At 40.0% G+C, this 21,214-nt stretch overlaps 3 protein-coding genes across 4 annotated transcripts; 2 read left to right on the top strand and 1 right to left on the bottom strand.

The window, feature by feature from the left end:
• The first annotated feature begins 406 nt into the window (after positions 1 to 406).
• LOC306707779 (uncharacterized protein) lies at positions 407 to 3,685 on the top strand. The gene is made up of 2 exons (XM_079175387.1): positions 407 to 867; positions 1,707 to 3,685. The coding sequence occupies exons 1-2, from the start codon at positions 675 to 677 to the stop codon at positions 3,101 to 3,103; spliced, it is 1,590 nt and encodes a 529-aa protein (XP_079031513.1). The 5' UTR covers positions 407 to 674; the 3' UTR covers positions 3,104 to 3,685.
• Positions 3,686 to 7,337: 3,652 nt separating this feature from the next.
• Positions 7,338 to 11,144, top strand: LOC306707781 (uncharacterized protein). Its single transcript, XM_079175389.1, has 2 exons — positions 7,338 to 7,866; positions 8,708 to 11,144. Exons 1-2 carry the CDS (start codon positions 7,674 to 7,676, stop codon positions 9,445 to 9,447), a joined length of 933 nt encoding a protein of 310 aa, XP_079031515.1. The 5' UTR covers positions 7,338 to 7,673; the 3' UTR covers positions 9,448 to 11,144.
• zfyve21 (zinc finger, FYVE domain containing 21) lies at positions 10,740 to 20,873 on the bottom strand. Of its 2 annotated transcripts, XM_079175390.1 has the most exons (8): positions 20,698 to 20,873; positions 19,124 to 19,174; positions 18,277 to 18,445; positions 16,380 to 16,455; positions 16,198 to 16,289; positions 15,035 to 15,088; positions 14,116 to 14,246; positions 10,740 to 13,752 (listed from the first exon to the last, which is right to left on the bottom strand). In XM_079175390.1, the coding sequence occupies exons 1-8, from the start codon at positions 20,821 to 20,823 to the stop codon at positions 13,717 to 13,719; spliced, it is 735 nt and encodes a 244-aa protein (XP_079031516.1). In that variant the 5' UTR covers positions 20,824 to 20,873; the 3' UTR covers positions 10,740 to 13,716. The 2 variants fall into 2 exon arrangements, with proteins under 2 accessions (XP_079031516.1, XP_079031517.1); XM_079175391.1 differs by lacking the exon at positions 15,035 to 15,088.
• Between the last annotated feature and the right edge of the window lie 341 nt (positions 20,874 to 21,214).

The raw sequence follows: 21,214 nt of genomic DNA, 5'->3' as shown, positions 1-21,214 counted from the left end.
AGTTCAGTGTGGAAAGAGAAAGACTGAAGGGCAGAGTGATAGATTTAGGAAGGGAGTGGAGCATCAAAGGACTGTTAGAGATAGGGGACAAACAAGTTCAGCTTAAAAGGGCTTCATCTAATTTATGAAGGGAACGGGTTTAATATCCACAATATAACTCATATATGACGTTTATTATAATATTCCTTTATTTATTATTTAATTTAATTTATAAATAACATTATTATTGTGTTTAAATGATAACTGTCATAAAGTCATGATGGTACACACTCCGGTCCACTAGGTGGCTATATGCACCTTAAACGTTGGTTTGTAGTCCGCCAACGAAGAAGAAGAAGAAGAAGAAGAAGAAGACTCATCTCCTGGTAGCCTACAAAGCTATTGAAGTTAGCTTAGCATGCTAGCTGGAAACAGACCGACGGGGACGGAAGTTATCAACACAGCGCTAGTCAGAGTTTAATGAGAGTAAACGGTGTTTTTAACGGAGTTTGTCTGGAGGAAAAGTTTCTGTCGCTGGTGGATTGTTTCCTGGTGTCCTACGGAGCTTATGAAGTTAGCATGCTAGCAGGAAGTAGACGGACCCGAACGTAACCAGTAACACCGCGCAGGTCAGAGTGAACAAACCGTTTTTAACGGAGTTTGTCTGGAGGAAACGTTTCTGTAGTTTAGTGAAAATGTCTAAGGTCCAAATGCTGAGATGTTTAGTCAACCAGCGACTAACTGCGGCTGCTGAAGAGATATTTGGTCTGTTTGAAAGAACGATAGCAGAGTACGAGGAGGAACGTTCTCGTTCAAAAGAGCAGAACGAGCGACAACAGAAACTACTGGACGCTGTTTTCAACCCGGAAGTCCGGATACAAAGAGCACGTGGGTTCACTTTATTTACACTTAAAGTACAAGTTTGTTCTCTTTGATATGTTCATGGTCACATAAGAGTTGATTAAAACATTTAACCTTAACTTACAGAATTAATACTAGTTACTTACATAGTCTATTTAATTCTTCCATATTTTAAATCTGGACTATCTCAGCTGCAGAACGGTACCAAACGGTTGGATATAAATCACTGAATACAACCTGATCGATGATGGAATGAATTAAACAATCACACAACATAGAGAGACCTTGTTATCATGACACATACAGACCTGTGTAGATATTCATGTGTTCAGATCTGGCAGGAGCGGGTTTGGTTTCTGGCAAGTATGACAATTAAATGATTGATAATCATAAAATGATTAACATCAATAAGATTATTAAAATATATCAATAATAACAGGGACCACCCTGGGATCAGCTATTGGTTCAGAAACGGAGCGCATCTATGATGCACGTCCACGATTACGTTGTGGCTGCTTCTGGAGGTTCTATCCACTGTTTCTATGGTGGCAGGTTTACGTACATTAGTCAACTATAACTGCCCACATGAACAAATCTCAGCCGGACTTTATGCAGGATGCAGGTTCTTTGAATACTTCTTAACAATGTTGGCAGTGCAACACTTTTTTACCATGTAAAGTATTGATGACCTCATTGCTGCTGGTGCATTGTCTTTACAATTTGTGTCTTTGTCTGTTTGGTTACTGTGCACAGGGAGTGTAAGAGGGAATGATGGCAGGAAACAAAAGTGTATCTACAGGAGACTATTTGCTCAATACTGAAATGTCTTTGTCACGTCTCTGTGTGTGTTTACTGTTTTCCTGCAGATGTCCAGCAGCTGTTGGTGGTTAAAAAAGAGGTTCCCCCTGAGCAGCAGGAGTGGACCTCCAGTCTGGACCAGGAGGACCCAGAGCCCCCACACATTAAAGAGGAACAGGAGGACCCAGAGCCCCCACACATTAAAGAGGAACAGGAGGACCCAGAGCCCCCACACATTAAAGAGGACCAGGAGGAAGTCTGGACCAGTCAGGAGGGAGAGCAGCTTCAAGGGCTGCAGGAGGCTGATGTCAAGTTCTCATTCACTCCTGTGAAGAGTGAAGATGATGAAGAGGAAGCTCAGTCCTCACAGCTTCATCAAAGACAAACTGAACAGATGGAAACAGAAGCTGATGGAGAGGACTGTGGAGGACCAGAACCAGAAAGGAACTTAGATCCAGATATTCATCCAGAACCAGATACTGATGAGAAGACTGGAGACTCTTCTGACACTGATGACAGTAATGATTGGAAGGTGACCAGAGAACCTCAGTCAGGTTTAAACTCTGTGAAACCTGATGAAGTCCTTGTCAGTGATTCAAGATGTAGTGCTGGTGAGAAACTATTTAGATGCTCTGAGTGTGAGAAAACATTTAGCACCAGTCGAAATCTGAAGAGACACTTGAGAATCCACACAGGAGAGAAACCGTATAGCTGCTCAGTCTGTAATACGTCTTTTGCACAGAGTAGAGATTTAAAGAAACACATGAGAATCCACACAGGAGAGGAAGCTTTCAGCTGCTCAGTTTGTAAGAAATCTTTTGCATGGAAACATGTTTTACAGAGACACATGAGAACCCACACAGGAGACAAACCTTTCAGTTGCTTAGTTTGTAAGAAATATTTTGCACAGAAACATCTTTTACAGACACACATGAGAATCCATACAGGAGAGAAACCTTTCAGCTGCTCAGTCTGTGAGAGAAAATGTATTTGCAGCAGAGATCTAAAGAGACACATGAGAATCCACACAGGAGAGAAACCTTTCAGCTGCTCAGTTTGTAAGAAATCTTTTGCATGGAAACATGGTTTACAGGAACACATGAGAATCCACACAGGAGAGAAACCTTTCAGCTGCTCAGTCTGTGAGAGAAGATTTATTTGCAGCCGAGGTCTAAAGAGACACATGAGAACCCACACAGGAGAGAAACCTTTCAGCTGCTCAGTCTGTGAGAGAAGATTTATTTGCAGCAGAGGTCTAAAGAGACACATGAGAACCCACACAGGAGAGAAAGCTTTCAGCTGCTCAGTTTGTAAGAAATCTTTTGCATGGAAACAAGGTTTACAGAAACACATGAAAACCCACACAGGAGAGAAACCTTTCAGCTGCTCAGTTTGTAAGAAATCTTTTGCACGGAAATATGTTTTACAGGAACACATGAGAATCCACACAGGAGAGAAACCTTAATGCTGCTCAGTTTGTGGTAAAAGATTTAAGAGCAACAGGGATCTAAAGGTACACATGAAAACTCACACATGAAAGAATCCCCTTTAGCCGTTTACCCAATCACCCCTCTGCATATCCCTCTGAGCGGTGGGCCTATAGGGCGGCAGCTCAATGTAGATTTTTCAGGTTGTTCCTGGTTGAACCATACGTCTCATGTCCTGGAAACCAGATCCTCACCAGCAGCAATATGCTTTTTGTTTCTTTCATTGTTTAATCTAAATGATTGATTGAAGGGTAAATATGAAGACAAGTGTATTGTAATTACGAGTATATGTGTTTGTGTTTGAGGCATCGTATCTTGAAATATATCCTTGTATTTTAGTTTATACTGATAATCATTTATTTGATTGTTATTTTCTATGTAAAATGTTTTGCTTTTCCATCTCAATAAAAAGAGAATAAGGTGTAAATGTCAACGTTCAATCAACGTCTTCAAACGGAATTTCTCCTTTAGCATAGGAAACACTGGACCTTCCTTTGAGAAAGGAAACATTTAAAGTGAGCATCTGACACCACTCGGGTTCATCAGAACCTGCACTATTTGAGCTGATTTCCCCTACTCCTTCAGTTCAGCGATCTGCTTCAGGTGGGCCTCCACCACCATGCCCCCCACCACCAGGCCCCCCAGCAGGGGACCTGCACCCGGTCCACCCGGTCGCAGCCGTCTCTGCTCCTCCTATTGGATCAAATGTCATCAATAGCTTATAATCATTCAATAAAAATCAGATTATTAGCCGTTCACAACTGTTGAATACAAAGCTGATTCTGGGGATGACTTCTCACTTCAACATTAACTCTGCTCCATCATGAGGGATCATTCTAGAACAACAGCAACATTTACAGCTGTTTGGATTTTCAAGTTGATTTGACCGACTTTAGTGTCCGTCAGTACGAATACAAGCAGCAGGAAAAACTAATGGAAGTATGCTAAAACCTAAGAGTTTAAATAATGGTCACATCGTCACCGATATGTTGCAAAAAGAGAGCAATAATCACTGATGTTCACAGCTTCATTGATACATTTGTAAAGCGTGTGAAAGAATGTTTGTGACTCACAGATCTCACAGGAGGTCGCTGTTTGTTTCCTGTTGTCTACAAACATCAACACGCTTCTTTTAAGCATGAGCATGTTTCCCAAACCTTAACCAAGGAGCGTATCTCACCCTGACCCTGTTAATCAATGCAGTCACACATTAATGTTCATGAAAGCTTACTTGAAGGAGAAATAAATGAAGTGATTGTTTGACATATCACTCTTGATGGACACACCAGATTCTGATGTAAGATCAACCTCTGAGGAAGGTTTGACGTTCAGTCTGCCGCAAATAACAAGCACAGTTATTATGTTATGATGCTACTTCATGAGTATTAAATATACATTAAAGCAACATGACTTCAAATATGATAACAGAGTGTGGAACAAGGTAACAGAGGTTATACATGTGATGTGTGACTGTGCAGAATGTTCATAACCAAGGAGTGTATCTCACCCTGACCCTGTTAATCAATGCAGTTACACATTAATGTTCATGAAAAGAGAGAACGACCACCAGGTGGTGAATTAGATTATTGAGATTATTAGACATTCAGTCACAACAACTGCTGGATGCACAGAAACTACCAAGTAAGCATCAGAAGTGACCGTTGATATTTACTGACAAAATAAAGTTAAATAACACGTAGTAATACTGTAGCAGCACATTAGCTGACATAGATACTGAAATTATAAAGTAACATCATATTTAATGACTTACACACAGTCTGCTAAGTATCTCTCCATGATCCTTCTGTGTTCTGAACAGTCTGGTCTCTGCTGCAGCTCTGAGCTGTAACACACACCCACACACACCCACACACACACACACACACACACACACACACACACACACACACACAGAGGTATGACTTGGAGTTATCACGTCCTGGTCTACAGAAATCCAGTCAGAATGGAGCTATAATGCACAACATGACCAGTAGAACTGGACCGTTATATTACAATAAGAAGCGGGTGATGTGACTCTTTGCTTTCCAAATGTCCACAACTGAGTTCATTTCCATCATTTAATCACATTAACTCGACAATCAGCGCGAGAATAACAACGTTTAACCCGAGCTGAGCTCACTGATCTGACTGTAGTTTTATCAAGTCAATGCAACATCTGCAGGAGTCACAAACTCTAGATGTGTTATATGTGCATTTGATTAACGGTCTACTTGTTCCATTTTATAGCTTTATGAATTCAGAAAACAGAGAAAATAACAAAAACAAAAACATTGTTAACGCCTTCAAACAACAAAATTCTGATCAGTTTTATTCTGTTTAGTTTTGTTGTTGTGATATTCATAAAAACATTGAACTAAACTACTTTAACCCCCAAGAGATGAACAAGAGAAATAAGAAACAATGCATACAGGAAAAAACTAATGGAAAGATGAATACAAGTATGAAACTTTTGATGCACATATACCTTATTATTGTATTACAATAATGACACCGAGGCTCCGTAGTCTGCACTCAGGGGAAGCACGATCTGTTCTGCGCATGTGTGGGAGCGTCTCGAGGAAAGACCCGCCCCTCTGCCTCTGATTGGCTACATTCTGCTAAGCGCTGACGTTAGCCTAGCTATGATGCTAACCGACGCTTCGAACTAGACGGGCTAGGGAGCAGCGACTCAGTCAGGGCTGCTCACGTGTTCACGTAGAAACGAACGAGGCAGCTGGAATGTATCGGGCACTGACAACGGAAACAACTTTATTCCACCGATCTAGTCAAAAATAGCGCATTTCCGTTTTTTACTCTTTCCGTTCTAGCCTTCACAATAAAGGCCCCAGACACAGAAAGTCAGAGGGATCCTTCACTAAGAGAATCAACAAAATATCTTAATTAACAAACATAACAAGTTAAGAAATATTGAAAGAGGGGGATCCTCATGAAGTAATGAAGATTACTAATGAGAACAAACCTCTTAAACTCACCTTACATGATGGAAGGATACTTAATGTTTTGTCCATGTTGTGCTACTTTATACTTTTACTTTTAAATTAGCAATATATATATTTGATTGATTGATTTGAAGTTATTACGAGGCTTCATCAGAGTGAGTTAGTCAAACCAAGGTTGTATCTTCAATGGTTATGCTGTTATTTCTGTATGAAAATGTTAAAATAAAAAAGAGGTTTATTCAACAAGTCAAATAATAAATTTAGCAATTAAATATATACAACGTACACCAGAATAATATATGTGATTATGTAATGACACATAACATAAATGTAATATAGTATATCATGTATACTATGTTATAATTTTTATAATTTCCCCATATTTGACAAATATAACAGGAAGGCCACAGTTCATAGCGGTCTCATATAATATGTTGGAAGTAGAATTATGCGTAATTATTGCAAATATAACGTGTTTACTTATCACGTATTGTGTTCAGGATTAAAATCACATAATGCAGCATAGTTTATCACATATTGTGTTCAGAAATGAGGTTGCAGATAAACTTGCCAAAATAGAATTAAACAAAAATTATATTTTAGAAATTTGTTTTGTGAGGTTAGAAGCAAAATCAATAACACAGCGAAGAATTATTACATCTTGGCAGTAAATTTGGAATAATGACAATAAGGGTAGAAATGATAACAAAATTCAGACGTCAGTCAGAGTGAGAAGTGATAGAAGTAAAAGTAGAAAAGAAGATGTTACTTTCAGTAGATTAAGGTTAGGACATACAGGACTCAATGACACCTTACACACCATGAAAAAGACAGAGTGGGATAAATGTTAGATATGCAACTGTAAAGAAAGTGTTGAACATGTGCTGATAGAGTAGATGAAGTTCAAGGTGGAAAGAGAAAGACTGAAGGGCAGAGTGATAGATTTAGGAAGGGAGTGGAGCATCAAAGGACTGTTAGAGATAGGGGACAAACAAGTTCAGCTTAAAAGGGCTTCATCTAATTTATGAAGGGAACGGGTTTAATATCCACAATATAACTCATATATGAAGTTTATTATAATATTCCTTTTTTTATTCTTTAATTTAATTTATAAATAACATTATTATTGTTTTAAAATGATAACTGTCATAAAGTCATGATGTTACACACTCCGGTCCAGTAGGTGGCGGCATGAACCTTAAACGTTGGTTAGTAGTCCGCCATTAACCTCGAAGAAGAAGAAGAAGAAGAAGATTCATCTCCCGGTAGCCTACAAAGCTATTGCAGTTAGCTTAGCATGCTAGCTGGAAACAGACCGACGGGGACGGAAGTTATCAACACAGCGCTAGTTAGAGTTTAATGAGAGTAAACACTGTTTACTAAACAGTATTTTTAACGGAGTTTGTCTGGAGGAAAAGTTTCTGTCGCTGGTGGATTGTTTCCTGGTGTCCTACGGAGCTAATGAAGTTAGCATGCTAGCAGGAAGTAGACGGACCCGAACGTAACCAGTAACACTGCGCAGGTCAGAGTGAGCAAACCGTTTTTAACGGAGTTTATCTGGAGGAAAAGTTTCTGTAGTTTAGTGAAAATGTCTAATGTCCAAATGCTGAGATGTTTAGTCAACCAGCGACTAACTGCGGCTGCTGAAGAGATATTTGGTCTGTTTGAAAGAACGATAGCAGAGTACGAGGAGGAACGTTCTCGTTCAAAAGAGCAGAACGAGCGACAACAGAAACTACTGGACGCTGTTTTCAACCCGGAAGTCCGGATACAAAGAGCACGTGGGTTCACTTTATTTACACTGAAAGTACAAGTTTGTTCTCTTTGATATGTTCATGGTCACATAAGAGTTGATTAAAACATTTAACCTTAACTTACAGAATTAATACTAGTTACTTACATAGTCTATTTAATTCTTCCATATTTTAAATCTGGACTGTCTCAGCTGCAGAACGGTACCAAACGGTTGGATATAAATCACTGAATACAACCTGATCAATGATAGAATGAATTAAACAATCATACATCATAGATAGACCTTGTTATCATGACACATACAGACCTGTGTAGATATTCATGTGTTCAGATCTGGCAGGAGCGGGTTTGGTTTCTGGCAAGTATGACAATTAAATTATTGATAATCATAAAATGATTAACATCAATAGGATTATTAAAATATATCAATAATAACAGGGACCACCCTGGGATCAGCTATTGGTTCAGAAATGGAGCGCACCTATGATGCACGTCCACGATTACGTTGTGGCTGCTTCTGGAGGTTCTAGCCACTGTTTCTACGGTGGCAGGTTTACGTACATTAGTCAACTATAACTGCCCACATGAACAAATCTCAGCCGGACTTTATGCAGGATGCAGGTTCTTTGAATACTTCTTAACAATGTTGGGTAGTGCCACACTTTTTGCCATGTAAACTATTGATGACCTCATTGCTGCTGGTGCTTTGTGTCTTTACAATTTGTGTCTTTGTCTGTTTGGTAACTGTGCACAGGGAGTGTAAGAGGGAATGATGGCAGGAAACAGAAGTGTATCTACAGGAGACTATTTGCTCAATACTAAAATGTCTTTGTAACGTCTCTGTGTGTGTTTACTGTTTTCCTGCAGACGTCCAGCAGCTGTTGGTGGTTAAAAAAGAGGTTCCCCCTGAGCAGCAGGAGTGGACCTCCAGTCTGGACCAGGAGGACCCAGAGCCCCCACACATTAAAGAGGACCAGGAGGAACTCTGGACCAGTCTGGAAGGAGAGCAGCTTCAATGGCTGGAGGAGGCTGATGTCAAGTTCTCATTCACTCCTCTGAAGAGTGAAGATGATGAAGAGGAAGCTCAGTCGTCACAGCTTCATCAAAGACAAACTGAACAGATGGAAACAGAAGCTGATGGAGAGGACTGTGGAGGACCAGAACCAGACAGGAACCTAGATCCAGATAGAAATCCAGAACTAGATACTGATAAGAAGACTGGAGACTCTTCTCACACTGATGACAGTAATGATTGGAAGGAGACCCGAGAACCTCAGTCAGGTTTAAACTCTGTGAAACCTGATGAAGTCCTTGTCAGTGATTCAAGATGTAGTGCTGGTGAGAAACCATTTAGATGCTCTGAGTGTGAGAAAACATTTAGCAGCAGAGCAAGTCTGAAGATACACATGAGAATCCACACAGGAGAAAGACCTTACAGCTGCTCAGTTTGCAAGAAATCTTTTTACAAGTCTTCAAATTTACAGACACACATGAGAATCCACACAGGAGAGAAACCTTACTGCTGCTCAGTTTGTGATAAAAGATTTAAGCGCAACAGGGATCTAAAGGTACACATGAAAACTCACGCAGGAAAGAATCCCCTTTAGCCCTTTTACCCAATCACCCCTCCACACATCCCTCTGAGCGGTGGGCGGCGGCTCAATGGAGATTTTTTGGGTTGTTCCTGGTTGAACCATATGTCTCATGTCCCAGAAACCAGACCCTCACCAGCAGCAATATGCTTTTTGTTTTTTTCTTGTTTAATCTAAATGATTGATTGAAGGGTAAATATGGAGACAAGTTTATTGGCATACAGACGAGTTTGTGTTTGTGTTTGTGTTTGAGGCATCGTATCTTGAAATATATCCTTGTATTTTATTTTATACTGATAATCATTTATTTGATTATTTTCTATGTAAAATATTTTGCTTTTCCATCTCAATAAAAAGAGAATAATAAAACAAAAGATATCCACTCACAGCAAGCGTTAGAGACACAAACTACCAAGCAGACGAATCAGAGAAGTTCAGTTTCCCCGTACTCCTCACTTTAATTATTAGATTAGTATAAAGGTGCAAAGGTCCGAACATTTAATAGTCGTTTTGATCTTCCAGAAAAGGACGTTGATTTTACTGACTGGCGCAGTCATTTTAATTTGTATTTGTTTTACATTTTTTGATTTCTGAAAGGTCTCGTATTTGTTTCCACGTATGTTGTTGTATTGTGTTTGGACGAATACAAATTTAAATGCAAAAAGAGAACCAGAAATGCACTGAGGAACAATCATGACTCTTCTAAAGTCTACACAGGTCACATATCGTAGCTGCACGTCAGCTAACTTAGATTATAAAGGAGCTTGTCCAGAAAGCTGCAGCTCGCCTGGTGTTCGACCGCCCCAAGTTCTCCCACACAACTTCCCTTCTCCGTGCTCTACACTGGCTCCCTGTAAGAGCTCGCATCCAGTTTAAGTCTCTGGTGCTAGCCTACAGGGCAGTGAAAGGTACAGCTCCTTCCTATCTCCAGGCCATGGTCAAGCCCTACACCCCCGCTCGACCACGTCGCTCTGCTGCCTCGTCGCTCAGAGGTCCCTGCGGCCGATCGACCCGGTCACGGCTGTTCTCTGTCCCGTCCCCACAGTGAATGAACTCCCCACTGATGTCAGAACAGCAGAGTCGCTGCCCATCTTTCATCAGGCTGAAGACTCACCTCTTCAAGAAGTTGCTACCATGAGCCTTCCACTCAGCACTGATTGTATTCATATTAGTTTGTTGCACTTATTGTATGATGAGAAAAGTCAAAGGTTTCTCAGGAATCTTAGACTTTTATCTCAGTCGATGTTTCTCTTCTGTTTATCTGTTGAAATCCACTTTTCCAAAAAACACAGTCGACACAACAAATGTACAAACACTTGATTTTTATTCCCAAGAGAATAATCCAACAAAGTGTGCAGAAGCGTTGTAATAAATGAAGCGCTGGGATTAAAAGGACAGTAATCAGGTTGGGCTTTAAAGTGCAGGTACAGACACTGGCTGAGTCCAAAACTCTTCATCCACTAATAACTGAGGACATTCTGAGAGCTGCACAGAGAACAACACAGTGTGATCATATAGACGAGTCTCAGATTCATTCAGTTTATGAACTATTACTAATAAATAACTACACATGTTGGCGTAACAGTGATCGTGAGATGGTTCAAGCTGCACCGCGCAAATGTGCTTTAATGGAAGTAAAATATTAAATTATATTGAATTAAACTGTAGAAATTCATCTATGCTTGTGTGTTTTTGATGACTGTGATTGAAAAGGGGCAAATTTTAAAAATGTACAATGAACATAACTGCCAATATCACCGGATTAAATGTTAAAACCTGAACGATGATGCATCTCATTAGTGCCAGATCAACTGTGCAGCAGGCAGCCAGAAGACAAATGGAGGAATTAAAGAAGAGGATTACTTTAGACTTCAGTTACAGAGGACAATATGATCATTTGTGTTCCCAACTGTGCAGCCATCACATGCGTCTTCATAACAAACAGCTCTATGAAGGAAGAACTCAGCTGGATAACCATCAAGAAAAACCTCACGGAGCCTCAAACTAAAGGACAACTAGTGACTTTATTTCTTAGGTGAGCAGCGTATAAAAATAAACTTTATGTTACAAAGTGAAGGTGCTGAATGTTGTTTAATTGGGTGTCAATGACACAAATAAGGTAAAATGCCAACAAATCTAATTCTGTTCTTCATTAAACTACTTTTAAGTTGTTTCTTCAAGCTTATAGAGAAAAACAGGGAAGACACACGAACGGCAGCAAGATGATACTTGGTAATCTTAGCAAAATACATCACATAGTGTTAGCAACTGAAATGCAACCGTGCATTTAAAATGTAAGTGTTAACTGTTTTTGACCAAAAAAAAAAAAAGTCCTATTAACTTTTTTCAGGAGCTTTCATCCACATCTCACTTTTCATCCACGTCTCACTTTAAAAACTTAAAGAGCAACCTTCCATGATGGGCTAGTTTGGGTTAAGAAAGGTTTAAATGTCGACTTAAAACATTTTCCATTTTGTGAGAAGTTGAACTCTTTGTTTGTGCCTCTCGTGTAGCACCGTGACAGAGTGACGCCATGTTTTACCAGCTGAATGCTTTTAACGTGAAGCAGCAGCAGTCAAACGTTTTAATGTTACAAGTAACAGCTAACGGCGGACTCCGCCATAAACGAACAAGCTAATGAGATCTACTATAGAGAGAGGAAGTCCCGCCTTATTAACCGAGACGTGCAGATAAATGACAAATATCATCTGTGTAATTTATTTGTCTCTCATCGTTGACTACCGTTAATATCTTTTCCCCAAAATTCCCTTGATGGTCCACCGGATTGGGCGTGACTTGGCCTCTCTCTAAAGTCTATTTATAAGACAGAGAGGTAATTACAGACTGCTGCTACATTAAATGTCAAAACTTCAAACGATTCTTTTGACGGGGTATTTATAGTTAAGAGATAAAGCTGCGTGTCGCTGAGTGAGTCAAATGTCTGTCGGGGTAGAGATTACTTTTCTCTCTCAACATTTTCTCTGAAGCACAACTTAGCTCCCAAACTGACAAACCCCCCAACTCAACATGATGGAAGGTGATGAATTCACATCCTGGCTGTTACGACGACAATAATAAAAAAATAAAAAGAGGGAAAAACTCTGTTTGGGACAAAAGTGATTACTGTTTCCAAAAAACGATGCGTCAGCGGTAAAAACGATGCGAGTACGTCGTACCTCGTGTTAAAAGTAGGAATAGTTGACAAAATAGCTCATACAAAACTTCAATACATGAAACTACATTTAAAGCATTTATTTATGTGTTTAAGCTTCACTCGAATCAGTGAATAGTCGTTTCCTCAGACGCCGAGGCCTAAAGATTTAAATCTGTGTAGCAGAGAGGAGAGTTCATAATAAAACAGTTTACTGAAACGTGTCACCTGAACTTTCTGCTGTCTCTTAAAGGACAAATCCAACTATTTTGTGGATAAATCTGTGACGTTCTTTGCATTTCAGGACGTATTCTCTCATGAACTCTTCCTCAGCCTGCCTCTCCTGGCTTCTGCTTCAGTTAGAGAATCCTACATTTCCCAGAATGCCTTTCACTCCTGCTCAGAACTCGCCCCTTTTCTGGTCCGTTTCCTGGTAAACTCTTTGTTCTTTAAGCTGCTGTGAGACAATTCTTCATCTGGAAGATCTGCGTTCAAACTGGTTCAACCGTCACGTATCCATCAGCCTCTACTTGGTGCTTAGCTGACCTAATAAATATCCCGACAGAGATCCGTTAAGTGTCTCATCACCTCTTCTAGAATCCCAGATGACACAAAAGAACTGCCGCATATAAAATGACTAAAACAACTGTGCCTCTGTCTGACGTTTTACTGCATCTCTGAAGTTATGAAAAGGTGTAACGACACGTTTAACATTTGTTATCCTGTGAAACGTTCAACAGTATCACAGGATCATGTGGCTAACAACAGTTTGTTCCATATTTATGTAGAAACATTAATGCTGCACGTCCTGATTTATGTGCTGAATGAAAAGGGATTAAAAGAACTCCGACTCTGTCAAATGCGACGAGAAAATAAGAAGAAGCATCAGCCTATTTGTGGTAAACAAGATGTACAAAGTACTGGTTATAGAGGTAATAAAGTGTTTCCTTCTGTATATAAATCACCATGATAAGAACTGGTATCAAGGAACCGATGAGGAATCAGACGGATAAGCAGAATCAGAACTGGCGTCAATAAAAATCCAAACGATACCAAACCCCCCGGTGGGACCGGGTACAAAAACACTTGGGTGTGCGCTGCCCGGAGGTTCAGTCTTGTGGACCGCCTGCGCGTCACTGGTCCCGAGCTTCATACAGCAGTTTAGCCGCCTGTGAGGAGACGTGTGAGAGAACATTACATCAACCGCTGCAGACAAACACACAATCTGCACAGCTAGACGTCAACGTCCGCTCACTACGCGTCAGACAAATTCATGTCTGGATGAAAATAATAATCAATAAATAAAATAATCATTAAAAAGTAATGCATGAAAGGAGGTGTGTTTGACACAAAGTGCCCCACCTTCTTCAAAATGTCTTGTTTTGTCAGTAACATGTATTTCTATAGTTTCTTTCACAGACATAAGTCACAAAGTGCTTACGGTCATTATTCAACATACAAGGAGGAAATCACAGAAGATGAAGTCCAAAACTAAATGTACAATACACAACGTGTGTTCCTGTCCGTCGTACCTTGTGCATCGCAGCCAACCAGAACGAGGCCGCCTTCTTGTCGTCCGCGGCCTCCATGCGGAGCTGCTGGGCGTCCTGGGAGCCCATTGGCTTAAAGTGGAGCAGCATGCCGTTAGCGCGCGACGTCCCTCCTGCACTCAACACACACAACACACACCTTCAGTTAGACCTGGACACACACACACACACACACACAAAGTTCTTTCTCCACAAACAGGTTTGACAACAACGTGTCTCTTCTGGCTCAACAGAAACATTGTTCAGGTTATTTAATGAATAATAAACTAAAGAAAAAGAGAAGAGTGTGAACAAAAAGAATCAAAACTTTATTGTTCCCTCGACAATATTAATAACAAACCCCGACCCTAAAACATGTCTTATTCTATTTGAGCTTGTTTTTATTTTATGTTGTCTTGGCTCTTAAATGTATAATAAATTGTATTTACATGAATATGTTTTTATGTTTTTATGTAAAGCGCTTGTTGCTGAAATGTGTTGTATAAATAAACTTGCATTGCCTTAGAAATGATTAATAAACAAACACACACGTGCAACAACAAAGAGACAAATGAAATGAAGGATGAGAGAAACACAACAGAAAACGTTTTTCAAAATAAAATGCCGCACCAAAAGAACGATGAGAGTAAATTAGAAAGTGTAGACTCACGTTGTGAGGAAACACAGAGAGGAAGAGTTACTGGACGAACCATGCACTACGGGGAAAATAATAATTTACATTTGTGTGGTTTTATTTTCCAGCGAGATGCTTTTGGGACTGAATGAAGCGTAAAAACATCTCTTTGGTTTAAATGTCAATCATGCACACAAGATGAAGAGAACGTCATGCGGAAACAAAAAGGAAAAGGAAGTGACGATGATGATGATGAGCGAGCAAACACCAGAGTGAACCACAGCTAACCTTCAGAGATATACTGAGTGTCCAGCAGACTGGTGTAAGTGTGAATGTCATTCTCTGAGCCCAGAGGAAGACGAGGAAGAGGAAGAGCCACCAGAGACGAAGCAGCAGAGGACAAAGAGTGTGTTAGTGTGAAACGTTGATCAGGAAATCTCTCAGCTGGTTAGTGGATTCATCTCAAGGAAACTAAACATGGAGACACGACAACTTCCAGTCATTTAAACCAGCGGTCCCCAACCACCGGGCCGCGGGCCGGTACCGGGCCGCGGGTCATCTGGTACCGGGCCGCGGGTCATCTGGTACCGGGCCGCACAGAAAGAATAAATAACTCATATTATTTCCGTTTTATTGATTATCTGAGTCTGAAAGATGTTTTATTTTGAAAAATGGATTCTCTCGCAATTACATCCGCCTGAGTCTCTTGACATGTCAAGACGCTCGTCTCGGTCACGTGATGCGTTACCTCAAAAATGAAGCCCGCAAACTAGCAAAAATGAGTAAAACACTTCTGGAGAGCTTCTTTGCAAAGAGGAAAAGGACGCTAAGGAGACAGAAGAGGAGCCGATAACTTCCAAGAATACAATCTTCATTTAACAGATAATATCAGGAGTCTAATTAAATATCAGGAGTAATTCTCACGCGCTAAGTCCGCTCTGAAGAATATGTGGCGACAGAGGAAGATCAGCTGCTGGAGGTTGTAAATGACGGGGGCCTTAACAGTATGTTTGAGACAACAACTCTGCTGGTGTTAAGGATTAAAATCAAGGCTGAATATCCTGAGATCAACACTAAACCCTGCTTCCATGTCACACATCCTCTTTGTGAAGCGGGATGTTCTGCAGTAGTCTGGACATGAGGAACACACTGCGGGTGTCATTGTCTCCCATCACCCCCAGATAGGACCGTCTCGTTGCAGAGAAACAAGCTCAGGGCTCCACTGATTCAGCGTTATTGTTGTATTTATTTATGTATTTTATATTTGTTTTCATGCCGATCGTGTCATTTTATTTCGTCGTGTTTTATCCGCCACACCTTGAAGGCCGGTCCGTGAAAACATTGTCTAAAAAGAAGCCGGTTGGGGACCTCTGCTTTAAAACAATAGAATAATATTTTCTTTTTGTTTGTCTCACAAAAGTCACAAACTTCTAAATTCTGATGTTTCTCACCTCCTGGACTCGACCCGTCCGTCAAAATCTGCATGCTGGAGATCCGAGACAACTCCACCTCGAAGTGACTTTCACCGTCCAGGAACAGATACCTGATGTGTGGATTATTAAAAAGAAGATAAATAAATGAATAAAAGACAAATCAAAGTAGGAAGACTGGCCTCGGTTTGTTTAAAGCTCACCGGTGGTTGTTGGAGAGGCGACACGTCATGGTTTCAGACTTCTCCGACGTTCCCAAAGTGACGACGAAGGATCCTCCTGGAAACACAAGAACACGAGTCCACATGAAGAGAGGAGACGGGAACATTCAACTGTGTTCACATCTGGAGTACGGCTGCACGATGAATCTTAGTTTAACAGAAAACACAATATTCAAATCGCAGGAGGCGCAATATTCATTACAGGCAAAATGTTGCTGAAATAGCATTTTAGTTATTAGTTATTGTGGATGATGTCCTGGCCCACACATCACATTCTACAGACTTAAGAAAACATCTTTGTTTGGTACAGAATGAGAATAATCATGTAAAAACAAATCTCCTCTAATATCACAAATCATATTGCAACTTCAATATCAGCCGAAATAATCACAATCAGGTGTTTTTATCAAAGTCATTCAGCTCTGATCCGAAACTCAACAACTGAAAGTAGAAAAAACAACAACAGATAATCATTGTGAGTATTTTGGCAATAATGACGCAGTCATATCTTCAACCTAAAAAAGATCTAAATGTTCCCCACAAAAGAAGAACCAGACCCCCGAATGTAACCGCCAATATAAAAGCTTTCATTTAAATCTGACTAGATGTCAAACCGCTATTTAGCAGCGGGTCTCTAATCCAGATCTGAGAAAAAAGATTTTATTCATTTGTCAAGAAAATAATAAAGTAAAATATTCTTTGGTTCTAGTTTCTCACATGTGAGTATTTGTTTGTTTTATAACTTCTTAAAGTGAATATCTTTGATGTTTTCTGCACTACGGAGACGTTAAACGATGGAATAAAAACATTCTGAACAGATCAGTCGTCACCAGTTGCTGCTCCTGTTTTCTTCACGTTCTTCGATCAAACACGTCCGGATATAAAAACACACATTTTAGTTTTAGTCCGTATTTTATTTAGTCAAAAATATTCTACAGCTGCTTTGTGTGTCGACTACATTTAACATCTGAGAAGTTTGTTTTAAATGAAAAAGTGATTCCTACAAACTTTACATTTAAAAAAAATCTTTAATATTATTTATTAGAGAAACAAATAGTTGATTCGGCGTTTGAATGATCAAATATTAGTTTACGTCTATTAAAGTTAAAATATAGAGCAAAACATATGATCTAGCTTTAGTTTAGGATTCAGCCAAAACTTTTCGAACCACAAAATAAGAGTTTCCAGGAAATCAACAGACAGATATTGATATAAAAATGTCTGTGAGCTTTTGTCTTGTTTCCTGCTGATCTACTGATGACTCCCTCATCGATGAGCAGGAGGCCGTCATCGTGCTGCAGCTTCCTGCTGCTGATGGATTTATTATGAAGAGCTTCCTGCTGCTGATGGATTTATTATGAAGAGCTTCCTGCTGTTGATGGATTTATTATGAAGAGCTTCCTGCTGCTGCATATTTATAGCTGCACGCTGACCCACACTCAACGACGACACAGCGGATTATCGGGGCTCTGCCCGATCATTTAACAGATGATTTTTAATGTATTTCTGCTTCCTGTGCAGACTGACAGGGAACAGTGTGTGACGTGACGTGTGTCAGGTCATAAAGTCATAAAGTCATATATTCAGATAGAAACCAGCAGGTTGGCTGTAAAAACAAAACATTTGACATCCTGACTCAGAGCGCTCGCTGTACATGATTAAGTTATGATGAAGGAAAAACATCTCCAGCTTGTAGCTTTGCTGAGATGACGAGACGGAACACTCTTCTACTAATATTACTGTTATTTCAACTACTACTACGACCGTTAATACAGCTATTACTATGACTACTGCTGCTGCTGTTACTACTAAAACTAGTACAACTACTACAAATGCTACGACTACTGATACTACAAGCTGAGGCTGTGGAGCTCCTCACCTCCCAGGAGCACTTTGATCTGCTTGTCGTAGAACTCCGTCTCTTTCTGGGAGGCCAGGCTGCACTCGGCACACTGACGCACCGGATCCACGAAACACATGCGAGGCAGCGCCACCTTCTTACTGCAGCACTTATCACAGAAACACCGGCCGCACCGCCGGCAGTGGTGCTGCAGGAAACACGAGTTAAGTCACATTTACTGTAATAATAATCAGATAACGTTAAATACAACACACAGCATATTACTCGTGGAATACATCGGTGTGTGTGATGGCGGTTTGTTAAAAGCAGCACTTGTGCTGCCTCATCACTTATTCATTTCTTTAACAAACGTTAACATTCGTGCTTATTTCTGCATGAAGACCTTAAAGAGCATTTAAGACTTGTTTTAAGCATAAAGTTTGTAAAATATTCACATGTAGAATCAAAAACTTAATAACACATAAAACAATAATAAATCCTGTTCATACAGACTTTCTAAAAGAAGGCAGGAAATAAAACATTTGATTGTTTGTTCATGTGAATCATGAGAAAAACATTGACATTTAATAAATGCACTGATCTGTCATTTAGACGTATTATTTTAAGTTTAGTTTAAAACACACAGTAATAAAGACGCACGGTGAGTTTTAACAGATGAACAGAGTTATTATGTCAGAAGTGACTTCAGGCCAAAACAAATGAACAGACGCCAAGAGGGGAAATAAATCACCTCGTGTTCCACAGACTAACTCAAAGCCTCAAACTCTTCAGGTAAACTTGTGTCCCTCGTCTGTTTCTGTTTTCTGAGTCAGATAAACGCTGTGATTTGTCGTCACGGTGTCGTGTTGCCAAAAAGGAAACAGACCTTTCTTCTGATGAAGTCGAACTTGGTGTCACACTGCATACACCTCGGGCACTGGAGGACGGGAAAGAGGACGGACAGGAAGTTACACAACATGCTGAGTCGGGGCGAATTCAAGTTCAACAGCAGCTCAGAAACAAAGAATTCAAGACTTTCAATTTACTAAAACAACAAATATTCACATATTAGTTTGTACTTTTATGAAGACTCACTAATTAATTGTTATTAAACTAATTGTTTAATCAATTCTGAATGCAGGACTTTTACTTGCATAGTGTTGTTTTTCCATTTAGTGTTTTGCTACTTTTACTTCAATAGAACCTGTGAGTATTTATTCTACCACTTTACAACCAGTCATAATCGCGCCTGTTGCTTTTATTCACTGTTGACATGTTAACCCTGAGCGGAGGAACCAGCAGCAGAGAAATTATTAACTTGTGTTGGCTGTAGTTCAGCGTCTGTCTGGTCAAAGTGCCTCTGAGAGCAGCCACAGTCTCCCTGAGCCTCCTCCTGTAGCTTTACTGACACAAACACACAGAAAGCTACTAGCGTAGCAGCTAGCTACTAGCATAGCTGCTACTAGCAGTCCTGGGGCCTGCGATGTCCAGCGGCGCATCAAGTTAGCCACAGTTAGCACGGAGGGAACCGGATGTTAGGAGGCTTTCCCTCGGAAATAAAAGCGCTTCACCCACAAAACAGGCATGAGTAGTCACATAGTGATTTAAAGTACATTTACTTAAGTACAGTACAATTTTTAGGTGCTTACACTTAACTTGAGCATTTCCATTTTGTCCTTTTTACTAAGTTATTGTGTAGATTCAAGTTATTTATACAAAATATAATCAACTGCATTATCATAAATCAAGCTCCCCAGCAGTATATAACTTAAATAAGATGCATATTCACCAGATACAATCTTTAAAGCAATAAACGCATAAATGCATCAATACTTTGTACTTTTACTCGTATGTATAGTTTTAAATGCATGACGGAGTATTTTTACACTGTGGTATTTTTACTTATATAAATAAAAGACCTGAGTAATTCTTCCACCAATGGTTTTCATCTCTTTCCCTTCAGTAAATTAATTTATTAACTTTCCACCACTTCATAGTTTTAATTCAATCCCAAAGCTCATTCACAGCCTCTCAATAGTGATGTTTTAAAGGATCAGGTTTATAAAGTTCTACTGTTACTAACATATGCAAAATACTTGTATTATCATCATTATTATAATTATAATTATCATTATTATTATTATGGCTAAAGCTAGGAAATTATACAATACGTGCGAGATTGTCTGAAAAGTGTCATTTTAAACAAGAACATATTTAAAATGTTAAAGAAGTTACACAACTCAAAAGCCAAACAAAAACCACATAATGTTTAATTAATTGTAATTAAAATGTGTTTTTAACTGAATTCTGTTAAAGTCGTTTCAGTTCACAAACAGCGCGTTTATTTTGAAAATCTCAACCGGAAACAGCTCTGTTTACCGTCCTAGTTAGCTTGTCGTAGGTGTCCGCAGCTTCGATAGCTTCTCGCTGTCAACACAAATCCGCCCCCCGTTGCCTCACCTCTTTATCCGGGACCCACTGCGGCTCGTCCAGGGAGAACGGGCTGTTGAAGGCTCCGTTCTCAGGCATCATACGGAGACCGCTGGGGCTCCGGACGAGCTTCTTCCCATCGGGCACCGCGGACATTTTCCACCGTTAGCAGCTGTCTCTCCTCTCGTTACAGTAGGGACTCTCCGTGGCACGTACGCCCTCTGACGAATGATTGACAGGGGGCTGGACGAATCAAGAGCACACAGCTGATGTCACGTGGTCCCTTCGGGTTAAATGGAGTGTTATGTTTTTTTTACAACTCCACCCAAAAGAGAGCATTACGAGTTATTATGTATTATTTATGCTAATTTTAGACTTTGTATTAAACTGCTGCTGCTCACTTAAAGTCCTCACGTGTTTGTTTTATTTGATGAATGTATAAACTTCCTTCTCTGCAATGGAAATATTAAATAAAAAACAATAAACCCTGATGCACAAAGAAAGAGAAAAAGGGTTATTACAGCAGCACAAAGACAGCTGTAGTACA

This window comes from Pholis gunnellus (genome assembly GCF_910591455.1).
Source record: "Pholis gunnellus genome assembly, chromosome: 15".
NCBI lineage: Eukaryota > Metazoa > Chordata > Actinopteri > Perciformes > Pholidae > Pholis > Pholis gunnellus.
Note: the sequence above shows the minus strand (reverse complement) of the source record. Positions and strands in the feature narration are given on the sequence as shown.

Excerpts from the sequence above, each read along its gene's own strand:
- LOC306707779 (XM_079175387.1), top strand. The coding sequence starts at position 675 with ATGTCTAAGGTCCAAATGCTGAGATGTTTAGTCAACCAGCGACTAACT. Across the intron at positions 868-1,706 it reads AGTCCGGATACAAAGAGCAC|ATGTCCAGCAGCTGTTGGTG; the intron begins GTGGGTTCACTT and ends GTTTTCCTGCAG.
- LOC306707781 (XM_079175389.1), top strand. The coding sequence starts at position 7,674 with ATGTCTAATGTCCAAATGCTGAGATGTTTAGTCAACCAGCGACTAACT. Across the intron at positions 7,867-8,707 it reads AGTCCGGATACAAAGAGCAC|ACGTCCAGCAGCTGTTGGTG; the intron begins GTGGGTTCACTT and ends GTTTTCCTGCAG.
- zfyve21 (XM_079175390.1), bottom strand. The coding sequence starts at position 20,823 with ATGTCCGCGGTGCCCGATGGGAAGAAGCTCGTCCGGAGCCCCAGCGGT. Across the intron at positions 16,290-16,379 it reads CGCCTCTCCAACAACCACCG|GTATCTGTTCCTGGACGGTG; the intron begins GTGAGCTTTAAA and ends TCCACACATCAG. Across the intron at positions 15,089-16,197 it reads GGACGGGTCGAGTCCAGGAG|AGAATGACATTCACACTTAC; the intron begins GTGAGAAACATC and ends CTCTGGGCTCAG.